The 12,248-nt window shown below is 47.4% G+C and overlaps 1 protein-coding gene across 2 annotated transcripts in view; it reads left to right on the top strand.

Moving 5' to 3' along the window:
• SUFU (SUFU negative regulator of hedgehog signaling) overlaps positions 1-12,248 on the top strand; it is a 97,172-nt gene that overhangs the window by 28,229 nt on the left and 56,695 nt on the right. For both annotated transcript variants that reach the window (XM_024555684.4, XM_024555685.4), the window contains exon 3: positions 2,979-3,115. In XM_024555684.4, the coding sequence (XP_024411452.1) occupies positions 2,979-3,115 (137 nt within the window). The remainder of the gene's footprint in view (positions 1-2,978; positions 3,116-12,248) is intronic.

Here is a 12,248-nt window from a genome sequence, read left to right as displayed (position 1 = left end):
TCATTTTGGCCTCTTAGAGGCTAAGTAATACCTTCCTAATCAGATGCTTTGATACAAACCTTTGGGTGCTTCTAGGGGTCAAGCAACTGTGTCTAGTGCTTTAGGCACATGTTCTTCCTGCCGATGGGTTTGATGTTACTCTTAAGGCTGTCACCGCCATTCCTAGGCTCACCAAACCGCTGGGACAGAGCCAGCCTCTCCCCTGGGCACCTCAGTGGGCAGGGCCAGAAGTTCTTGAGCTGGAAACAATTTTGAGAGGCCATCTCATTTCATCCTTCTGCAACAAGACGGTTAGAACCCCTCACCCCCTCCCTACCAGGCTGGGGAGAATTTGTAATGTGTTTTTTTTTTTTTTATTCCTGTTGGAAGAAATCCCATTGGCCCCCTTTTCCACCAGCCAGTATTTTAGCAGCCCCTGTGTAAGAAAAATTCTTTGCTCTGACCCAGATCCCACCCTCTGCCACACAGGCCAATTTCCTCTCATGTTTTCCTTTCTTGGAAGATGGGAGAGACAGCTGCTCCCTAGGAGGGTCTTCATCCTCTGGTCAGACAAAAACGCTTTGGCTGGAGCAGCTCTCACTTTGAGTAAGTCCAGACCAAGCCAGGCCGCTGCAGGGGACTTTTAAAGACTGCATGATCCCGTCACTTGGCTATTGCCTGGGCAGTCTGCTTTGAAAAAGCGACCTGACGGGCTCCAGGTTGTGTGTTTATGTCGAGGCGGGGCCTTTCCAAGCTCATGTTCCAGGGTTTTCAGAGGTTTCGTCCAGCCACCCTGGTGGGTGGTAATCACACACACACAGGTGGAGACCATCTGGCTGGGCCTGCCCCTCCCAGCTAGTCCTGTGAGGGCCAGCCTGCCCACCACAGAGCTGGCCTGGAAAGCACCCTGTGTGGAGGCAGATGGTTCACACGTGCGTGTGTGTGCATGCACACCCATACGTGCGTGTGTGCGAGACCCTCCTTCGAGAGGTGGTGCTGCTTAGATGCATATGATTTTTTCTCTCTCATCTGAGGGTTCCCCCCATTGCGCATACCAAGGAACGCGCTCCTTTTAGTGTGTTTCTCAAGTTTTTCTGGTTAGGAATCATATATTTATCCTGGCTCTAGATGAAAGCCCTGGAGTAATAGTCTAGTACATTTTACAAAGCTGCCTCTAATGGGTGGCTGCTTCAAATCCTCCCTTTGACCTAGTGACCCACCTCCTTTTGCAGAGTTTTAACTCCCAGTCTTGCATTTCCCCAGGTTTTCCCACTCGTATCATACCTGCAGTCCCGGGGAGACAGCTCTTCTAGCCTCAGTTTGCTTAGTAGCTATTTCTCAACTTCCCTGCATGGAATTGCCCCAAAACAGGGTGGTTCAGCAAGGAAAGACAGAAGCTTACACTGTGTCCTGCTAAGCATCTTCTAGCATGTTCTCCAAAATTCCCGGTGTGTATCCTCAAAATGGATTTTGGTTCCCACACTGTTAGATGCTCAGAGGAAATGCACACTGTGGGCACCCCCTTTGAATATAATTGGGTGTGGTTATGGTGACTTTAGGGATGGATTCCTTTTCAGTCCTTTAGAGAATTTGGCTGTGAGAGGTGATCTCCCCACCACAGCAAGTGCAGGAAGCCTGAGCTCACCCAGGCACCCAGGCAGGGCGAGGACTGGCAGGGCGAGGACTGGTGTCAGAGCTTCTGAGACATCGAGTATCTTTCTGTTTCGTCTCTGGGCCTGGCCTCTTGCGGTTGGTGATTATGATGATGGGGAGGAGGAGGATGAAGAAGGGAAAATGCCACGTGGAGTCCCAGGGTGGGCACTGACTGCATCACCATCCCTTCAGAATTCTCCCTTCTGACCACCCGTTCCAGTAGCTTGGCTGGCAAAGAGGCAAGGAGGTGTGGGCTGTCATCCTAGTTTATGGTTTGTCTGTGTATGCTGAGGAGCTTACACGTGTATAATCATTGTGGCTCGTGTTTGTACAAGATATAATTACTGAAAATTATATCATGAATGTAGTTTAACTTTTAACCCTTCCCATGCTGGCAGGCCTCCTGCGCTCTCAGGAACTCTCCCTGACACTTCTCTCACCTAGGGAGGCATGTCACCCCCTAACCAGGCCTTGCCCCCTAATCCGTATCACTTCCCTCTCTGGCAGAAGTCCATCTCAGGGACTTCCCTGAGTATTGGGCTCCTGAGCATTTCCCAGCAGACAGGGAGGCAGGCATTCTTTGCCTCATCATCACTGATGAGTGTGGCTGTGGAGGCAGGAGCTCCCATCCTTCTGGGCTGCCTGGGGATGGGAAGGAGGGGCAAACTTTGCTGCCGTAAGTTTCCAGTGATTGAAGAGTGCGCAGAAGGTGCCAGATTTCGGGAACCACGTGTGCCGATGGATGAATGCACGAGGGGTATGGGTTTCAGGAGGAATACAGGCCCTCCCAGTATTTGGAGTCTGCCCTGGGACCTGTCTGCAGATGCTGAGTTTGGAGGCCAGAAAGTCCAGCCCAGGGCCTGCACCCTTGTGGGCCCCTGGGGGAGGTGGGAGCAGAGGAAGGTTCTCATCCTCACAGAGCATACAGCAGGACTTGTATCCTTAGCAAACGTAGTAAGTGCTTATTAACAACTTGAAAGAATATGGAGCCTATATAAGGCAGATTTTCAGTAATGGACCCTTAATCACGCAGAAAGGAATGTTCCAGAGCCACAAGATGTGGAACTTGTAATTCAGAGTGCCAGCAGGGGAATGTGATCGGCTGGGCCAAGGTCATACACCAGTACTGTAACTGGCTAAAGGGTGAGGCTAGAGTTCTGGTTCCTTCCAGGCTGTTGAGGTCCTTCTCCCCTCGAGGTCCACACACTGGGAGATTCATCTCATTATGGGGTTTGGATGCTGAGGCCACAAAGAATAAGGGAGAACTTTGATTAGACTTTTAAAACAGTGTTTTTCTTTGTCTTGAGCTAGTTGAACTAAAAACATTTGCTTTTTATTTCTTTCAGATTTACAGGAACAGACGGCCCCAGTGGTTTTGGCTTTGAGTTGACCTTTCGTCTGAAGAGAGAAACAGGGGAGTCCGCTCCCCCAACCTGGCCAGCAGAGCTCATGCAGGGCTTGGCCAGATACGTGTTCCAGTCAGGTAAGATCCTCAAGAGCTGGCTGGTGTGGTGGTTCTATTCTCATGAGCTTGATTGGCTTTGGGAACTCACAGCTATGTTTTCGTGTCTGCGGAGGGACCTTTCCTGGGAGTGCTACACCCCATTTGTACCGTGAGGGTGACTTGTTTTGCCTGGTGTTTGGGGTGGAAAGCTACCTGGGCCAGGGAAGGGAAGGGTGTGTCACCATGGCCTCTGGCGGCAGGCGAGAATCCGGGCTGCTGTTCTGACTCCCTGAGCCCCAGTGACAGTCTGCCAGCCATGCCTCTGATTCCCCGTGAGCCAAAGGCCAACTTGGCCCGGAACTGACTAGCTCTTCTCAGTCTGCCCCATTTTCCGTAATTAGCACTGTCTTTGCTCCCTGCTGCCAGTGGCCTAAGTCATCTCTGTTTCTGGGGCCACAAGCACACATGTTAATCTTGACTAAGGCTTGGGCTAACAGTGCGGCAGAGAGAAAGAATTGCCAGGAGTTTGCTCCCTCACAGTGTGAAGGAGAAGCTGGAATCAGGCAGGACCTTAATAGTCAGAAATGTTGTTTGATTCAAGTGCCCTCCAGGGGATGATGCTGTGTTCCTGTTGCCCATATTGTCCCCTGGAAGTTGCTGCTGTGGAACCTGAAGTGGGGCTTTGTGCTGGGAACCTTGGTCTCCCACTCCTGGCTCCGCCCGCCTTAGCCCTTTGGTGAGATGAAATGTTGAAGTGAAATTTTGTACCTTTTATGAAGGCTTTCCTATTGTCTGCACGTTTCTGTGTGGCTGATTGCTCAGCAGCGTTTCCCTGTGACCTCAGATTTTGTTTCTTTGGTTTGGTAAGTAGCCTCAAATTCAGTCCAAGAAACTTTATCCAGCTCTATTGCTCTTTGACTGCTTACAGATAAGGGCAGAGCAGCATTGAGGCCAGGGTCTCTCAAGGCATGGTCCTCAGGCCCCGGCATCAGAAGCACCTAGAGTGCTGGTTGCAAACACGTTGCTAAGTCCCACAGGAGGCCTTTCTCTGGCTCAGAATCTTTGGGGCTGATGTACTCAGATGCATCTGGTAGAGACTAAATTTGAAGAACCATAGATCTGGCAGCTTCTCTTAAGTACAGTGACTTTTTTCCAGCCTCTAGTAGGTTATAAATTGGGAGTTCAACAGAACTTCTGGGTTGAACTCCTCTGCCCTCATTGCAGACCCCTGGGAGTCGGTTGTTGGCAGGGCGGCTGTCACGTAGTGGGACTGATACTAACTCCGCCCGCCATGTGTGTGCTATGGGATAGTTCTGTTTTGGAGGCTACAGTGGGTCTTCTCTAAGCAGCGGTTCCCAAAGCTGGCTGCTCATGAGTTCCCCTAGGGGGCTTGTCAACACAGATCCCCAGAGTCCTCTGCAGAGCTCTGATTCAGTTAGTCAGAGGTGGGACTGGGCATCTGTTTCTAAAACACCTTCCCAAGCGATTCCAATACAGCCGGTCTGGGGATGGTGTTTGGCCTCTCACGAGCTGTTGACCAGGAAGAAGTAATACTCCCAGGGTCAGGTGAAGCAGGCTGCCTGGAACAGCTGGTACATGTGATTTGGTGTTATCCTAGTGTGGTTTGAAGAATCTTTCAAAATTGCGCTAAGTGTCTACTGCCTGAACACCTTGTGTCCCTCCTCTCTCCCTTCTTGGGATGCCTGGAGCTGACTTCAATGTAGAACTGTCTTTGGAAAAATAGACTTTTCTTTAAAAAAATTTTTTTTATTTGCTTTTATTTTTTTTTAGAGAGTGGAGAAGGAAGGGAGAAAGAGAGGAAGAGAAACATTAATGTGAAAGAGAAACATCTATGGCCTCTCATACATGCCCCGACCAGGGACTGAACCTATAACCCAGGCATGTGCCCTGACTGGGAATCAGACTGCTGACTCTTTGCTTTGTGGGACAACACCCAGCCAACTATGCCACACTGGTCAGGGCAAAGTAGACTTTTTTTACGTGAAATTTGATCTGTTGTAGGAAAGGGGGCTCTAAATGCTAGGCAACCTCTTGCTTGTATAGACAGGTATCTCCTTGCCCACTGCATAAACCAGTGATTTATGTTTGTTTCTACTTGATGTACTTGCTCAGGTGGACAGAGATCAGAAGAATGTAAGACGGACAGGTGGTGTGAATCACTGTGAGGTGGGATCAAGCAGGTGAACTTCTGACATAGTTCTGATATCACAGTTATGAAATAATAATGTAGGTGAGTGAAAAAATAGTATTTGATTTGTAAGGGCTCATTTCATCCACTCCATAAAGATCACTAGTGACCATTTTGCAGTATTACTGTGACCAGCAATTCAGGCAGATTATCAACAGATGCTGTAACCATTGGATTAAAAGATTGCTAGGGAACAAGGTAGTCACAAGGACTCAAAGGGTCCCTCCAAAGATGACTTACTACAAAGAAAAAAAGAATTCCTTTACAATGAAAAGATTTGGGTGGGTATCACTTTAACAAAATGAACAAATGTAGCAATACCAATAATGGAACAAATTATTATGTAACTCTGTGTGTTGCAGTGTGAAGTATAAAATATCAACTATGTAGAAAATATCAACTATGTAGCACTTTTGCAAAAAAATATTTTACCTGAATTAAATCCTGAGCAAACACACAAATCCAGATGGTAAAACAGTTGCCTGGACTCCTCAGAAAATGTCAGTGCTCTGAAAGATGCAAAGAGGCAAGGGGTATGGGCTGTCCTAAATTAAAGGAAGAATGACAGTTTAAATGCATTTTTGATCCTTGATTGAATCCTAAACTGAAAAATAAGGTCATCTTTAGGACATCTGGAAAAATACAAATGTAGGCCGCGTATTAGATAATTGTATTGTGCAGCTGTGAAATCCCGTGGGTGTGATGTGTGTAGTGTTATGGTTATATAGGGTAATGTCCTTATTCCTAGGAGATAAGAGCTGAAGTGTTTATGAATGCAGTGACATGGTGTCTACAACTTCATTTTCTGACAGTTCAGCAAAATAAAGGGTGTGTGGAGAGAGAGAGAGAGAGAGAAGAAAGCGAATGCGGTAAAATGTTAACAACTGGTGAATCTGGGTGAAGGGCACATTGGTATTCATTGTGCTGTCCCCTTCTAAGCTTCCAGATTTTCCAAATGAAAAGATGAGGCTGTTTTATGAGTGTCCATTGACTGATGTGTGTTCCATGGTCCTTTCTTCACCGATGGCTCTTTCACGGTGGCTCTAATGTGGCAGCCATGGTTCGTGCCTGCAGGTCACTTGAAGCATTTCATAGTAGCAGCAGGTTGGCTACGTTCCTAAAAGTATAATACTCATTTTCTGTGTTCCAGATTGTCGGTAATATGATTGCACTACTTGAATAACAGGTAAAACAGATCCATCTGAAATTCCTTTTAGAACATAGCAGGGACTAATAATAAATTACCTCGATAATAGGGAAATGATAAAGAAAAGTGTGCAATAACTGATGTGAGAGAGGAGAGCATGGCTGGGGGCCTAAATGTTAAGGGCAGGAGCCAACATTTAGTGTGTGTGCGACATGCCAGGCGCAGCTGTGAGTGCTCAGTTCGTGTGCAGCAAAGACCTGGGAGTTAGCCTGTGTTACACCAGCTTTATAGTTGCAGAAAGCAAGATAACACGGAGAGGTGTGAAGTAGCACGTTCAAGATTACATACCTAGTAGGTGCAAAGGCAAAGTCTGAGCCCAGGGCGTGTAGCGCATGCACTCTATGTCTCTCTCTCTCTTTAAGATCTTATTTGTTTATTTTTAGAGAGAGGGGAAGGGAGGGAGAAAAAGAAGAGGAAGCAAAACATCGATGTGAGAGAAACATTGATTGGTTACCTCTCAACACGGCCCCCACTGGGGACCTGGCCCACAACCCAGGCATGTGCCCATGTAACTGGGAATCAAGCCGCCACCTTTTGGGTTGCAGAATGACACCCAGTCCACTGAGCCACACCAGTCAGGGCCCAGGCAGTATAGTTCTTTTTTTTTTTTTTTTAAACGTTGCAGAGTGTCTTCCAATCACCAGCTATGGAGCAAGCGGGGAATGGAATGGGTACCTCTGCCAGGCTTGTTTTCCCCCCCATCTCCGAAGCAGTATAGCTCTTAATTCCATTCTCTGAACCATGATGCCGTGTTGCCGATAACTCAGCTGACGTCTGGGCTGCTGAGTGTCTCAGGCTAGGAGGTGAGGTTTGCAAGTCATCCACATGGGTGATTGCACTGGGGAACATGGCCTCTGAGCTCCCATGATGCCTCTCTCGAATATTCTGGAACATTTGGAAAATAGACAAGAGCAAAAGGCATTCATAATATTACCAAAATCCTCTTAAATCCATCCTTCCATTTTTAAACTTTTCATTCATGAAAATATGTATATAAAAGGTACAGCTTGATAACTTTTCACAAACTGAACACACTCATATAACCAGCACCCAAATCAAGAAACAGGCTAGTTCTCCAGAAACCTCCCTTGTGCCTACTTTTAGTCGTCATCCTTTCTTTTTTTTTTCCTCTTCTTTTCTGTTTCACTGCCCAGTACAGGTCCTCAGTACCATGTGCCTGAACTTGCTGGCAATAGGCTTAGGAGCATCCATTGCCACAGCTCTCCCCTCTACTGGTTGCCAGCCTCCACGTGACTGCCAGGTCAAGGGCGCAGCATAGTATGAGTGAGGAGCATGGCCCTGGGTCCAGACTCCTGCAGCATTTTTATCTCAGCCCTGACAGTTGCTGCCTCCTGACCTTGGATGGTGTCACTATTTACTCCTCTATAAAGCAGGGATAATAATAGTAGCTACACATGAAGTTATTGAGAGGATAAAATGAGTTAATAGCTGCCAAAAATTTAGAGCAGTTATGTAGTAAGAACTACATAATATTACCTGCAATTATTACTACTCAGTGTTTTAAAACTTTATATGACCCTGGCCAGGTAGCTTAGTTAGTTAGAGTGTAGGCTTTATATGCCAAGGTTGCAGGTTCGATCCCCTGTCAGGGGACATATAAGAATGCATAAATAAGTGGAACATCAAAAATCAATGTTTCTCTTCCTTCCTATCTAAAATCAATTTTAAAAATTTAAGAAAAACTTTATATGAATCAAGAAAGTGGGGATACTACTTTGGAGTCGGTTTTCTTTGTGCAGTGACAATAAATACCCCACTTTGCAGTAAAACCCTGTTGGAAAGGAAATGGCCTTGCTTACCCCTGAATCAGATGTCTACCTCAACTGATACGGTGACGTTTGGTGCTATCTACCATCTTTATCCCGCACAGAAAGTCAGTAACAGCGGTACAAATAAAACCACCCTGTTTGTTCATCACATTATACAACAAGAAGAGAAGTCTCCGTTCAGCTGTGGCTTCCTGGTTTATGCGGTTGACAGTCCTGTAAAGCCATGTACAGATCAAGTTCTTTCTAAACGCAGGGGAGCCCAGGCATTTCAGTGGGACCTTGAGGTGGATCCTTTTCTCAGGCGAAGAATCTTTTTGGAGTGTGAATATTTGCCCCTCGCTGTACCTGTTTTGTAAGACTGGGCTTAGGCGTATCAGGTTTTCTCAGAAGAGGGCACACCCCTGTGATGTGGAGGCATTGCTCTGCCCCGCTTGGTTACACTCTACGAGGTTTACACAGACGTTATTGCACAGAACGCGTGTTTATGTCCGATGTGCACACAGACGTGTGTCTGCGTGTGTAACTCGTGGTGCAGCTCTGTTTGACGGTCCTGCCTGCCCTGTGCTGTCCGCCTTCAACTCAGTGACTGTGCGGAGTGCCCCACCCATTCGCATGTGAGAACATGCTGAGCAGCGCTGTCAAGTAAGTGGAATTCTTAGACCTGCTTTTCTAGATTTTTTTCCCCAAAGATTTTATTTATTTTTAGAGATGGGGAGGGAGGGAGAAATATGTGCGAGAGAAACATCAGTCGGCTGCCTCTTGCAGGCCCCCAACTGGGAACCTGGCCCACAACCCAGGCCTGTGCCCTGACAGGGAATCCAACCCATGACCTGTTGACTTGCAGGACGACGCCCACCCCATTGAGCCACACCTGCCAGGGCTGCTTTTCCAGATCTAAAGGGCATCCACAGCATCACCATCCAGGCTCGGAAATAGCATCATGGCAGTAATCGGCAAGGGAAAGAGGGCGAGGAGACTCGGGAGTGTGGTGGGAATGCCCACGGCAGCTGTGGGGCAGTGCGAGGCTGCTCCGAGGCTGCTCAAGGGACATGACCCAGAAGGGTCCTGTAACCAAGCCCCGACCCGCCGGAACCCGCCGGAGGACGGATCCCTTTCGGTTGGTTTGCTCAGAGGTGGGAAGCTGGCTGTAGACAAAAGAAGTAGAGAAACAAGAGAGGCCTGGGAAAGAAGAATATGCAGAGAAGGTGAAGGATTCAAGAACAGGGGTGAGGCAGTTAGTGTTTGTTTTAGTTGGGGCACTTCTACTTATAAGAAAATGACAGAAATATAACTCAGACTACCTTAATAACAGGCTTTATTGGCTCAGGTGCCCGAGACGCCCGGGGCTTCGGGCGTGGCTTGATCTGTGTGCTCACACAGTGTCCTCAGGGCTCTGACTCGTTGTGGTCAGGCACTGCCGACTGAGTCCCCACATGCCAGGAAAGATGAGCAGTCCCGTCAGGGTATCTGCCTCTCTCAGTCTGTAGTCCCAGCAGGCAGAAGGCTTTTTTCTTCCAATAGTCCTACATTCATCTTGGAGAAGGGCGCAGGTTAGTGCTGCCTGGGTCATGTGACCACCCCGGGCGGTGGTGGTGGTGGTCCTGGTGGTGGTCCAGGTGGGGCACCAGGATTTACATTCAAAGTTCTCCCCCACTTGCCCCGGCTGGTGTGGCTCAGTTGGAGCATCGTTCTGTAGACTGGGAGGTCACGGGTTCAGTTCCCAGACAGCACACATACCCAGGTTGCGGGTTTGATCCCCAGTCAGGGGGTGTATGAGAAGGCAACCAGTTGATGTTTCTCACATCAATGTTTTTTTTTTTCTCTCTCTCCAAAGCAATGAAAAAATGTCCTCTGGTGAGGATAAAAGATAACTAAATAAAGTTCTCCCCCATGCCTCACTTCTATCCACATGGAGTAAGAGAGAAGTCTTCTAAAGCAAAGGGTAGCTGCTGGGAGAAAAAGTTCGTAGTAGGCAAAAGTCAGTTGCTTTTTCAGGGCCGAAGGGGAATCTGTACCTCAGTATTCCAGCTGTGCAGTTACGCTTGGAAGTTGAGTCATTCGGGAATGCACAGACAGAGCAGGCATCTCTTGTGCTGACTGGTTGTGTATGCTGGCGCGGTTTGACTCCCAGCTCACAGAACACCCTGATGAAAATGGCTCAGTGCTCGGGCACTTACCTTACACAGCACGGCATCTGGAGGTGGGGCAGTTCCAGGGTTGGCTGTGGTCTATCCCGAGGTTGTTAAGGACCCGAGTTCTTTCTAACTTCCTGCTCTGCCTTCTTCAGCACTTTGGCTTGTCTTTTTAAACTGGTTCCTTCAGATTCTGGTGGTGGCTGCCATAATCCCTAGTATCCTGGGATCACACCCGGCAGAGTCTACCGGCAGTAAAAGAGACACTTCTGTACTTCGTCTCTTTTTAAAGACCAATCAAAACCACCACCGAAATTCATCAGTGGTCTTCCCTTGCATCTTGTTGGCTAGAGTTATGTCAGGAAAGGGAGACAGTCATGTTGGTTTACTAGTCAGTATCTACTTCCTAGGGCTGGGGATGGGCCCTGGTTCTCTGAAGGTCATGGCCAACAAAAGGCAGAGGAAGAAAACTGGGGTTCTGTTAATAAGGAGGAGAGTGACCACCACGTAGGCAAAGCAGTACCTGCACTCCCACCCAACTTGCCCCAGCCCTACCTGGGGTCAGAGGAACCTTCCCTATTGTTTAGGACACTGGGCCAGTACAGAAGTGTCATGTGGAAAGAGGATGTTCCAGTTATGAGGACAGGGTGGCTCTCATTATTTTACCTGCTACAGCAGATTTAGAACCAAATCCAGCCTCAGCGTGAAGCGTTTGGAAAGTACTGCAGTAAATATATCAGTGATTTCACAGTAGGTACCCAGCTTCTTTCCTTCCTACCTTGCAGCCAGTTTCTCTTACTTCCCCATTCCCTTTTAATTTTTATCAGCTTATTCTTTCTTCTCAGATTGCCATTGACTGCTCCCCTGCCCCCTACCTACCTTCTGGGTTTCATTAGAAAGAAACCATTCCCCAACTCAGCAGGACTTGATTTCTCAGCTGTGCTTTACAGTCCTGCTGGAGAGGCTGGCTGCTCTCAGTTCTGCCATTGGTAGGCCTTAACCACAAATTCCAAGGCAATTTCACTGGAGTTTTAGGAGAAACATGGCCTCCCAACCTTGTAACTGACACTATGGAAATTCAAGTGCCTTTGCTTGCTGCTGTTTAATGGCAACCTCATGACATGTGCTGAGTCGGCTCAATTTGTGATTCAGGCCCAAGACAGGAGCCGGGGCGGCCCTGCCTGAGCCATCAGAGCTGGCGGCTGATTAAGCTCCATGGTAGTGACAGACTGATGCCAGCAGAGATTTTATTCTGCATTTTCTTTCCTTTTCCATTTGTATAAGACGTATTTGCTCACTATGAAAACTGAAACACGAAGTATGACACAGGAAGTGAAATGAAAACCCTTCAGAACTCATTCCCCCACTGGGAATGTTTCTATTTCCAGAGTTTCTTTTCAGTGCATGTATCTATATATGCTTCTCATAGTGGTTTGCAGCTAGCTTTTTTTCTTTTTTTTTTTTAACTTGATATCTTGGATATCTTCCCAAGTCAGTAAGTTCTTTCTAACTATGCACTTTTTTATTATCAAGATACACTGTGCTTTATTCTACCAGTCATGCGGGTCACTCCCAGTCTTTCCCGACCACAGGTCTGCAGTAGGCATCTTTGTGTGTGTGTGTCTTTGCACACTTGCCTAAGTGTTTCTGGGGGAAAAATTCCCAGAAATAGGATTGCTAGATTAAGGGAAATGAATGTTAATAGCCATTGCAGACGAATGATTATATCATAATAATAATAATGATGTAATCACTTAGTAAATGTTATAATTGTTTTAAACAAACAACAGAATGATTGTTTATGAAATTACATTTATAGCAACAAAGTCCTCTC

This window comes from Desmodus rotundus, chromosome 4 (genome assembly GCF_022682495.2).
Source record: "Desmodus rotundus isolate HL8 chromosome 4, HLdesRot8A.1, whole genome shotgun sequence".
In the NCBI taxonomy this organism is placed as follows: domain Eukaryota; kingdom Metazoa; phylum Chordata; class Mammalia; order Chiroptera; family Phyllostomidae; genus Desmodus; species Desmodus rotundus.
This window is presented reverse-complemented; position numbering and strand designations above follow the sequence as displayed.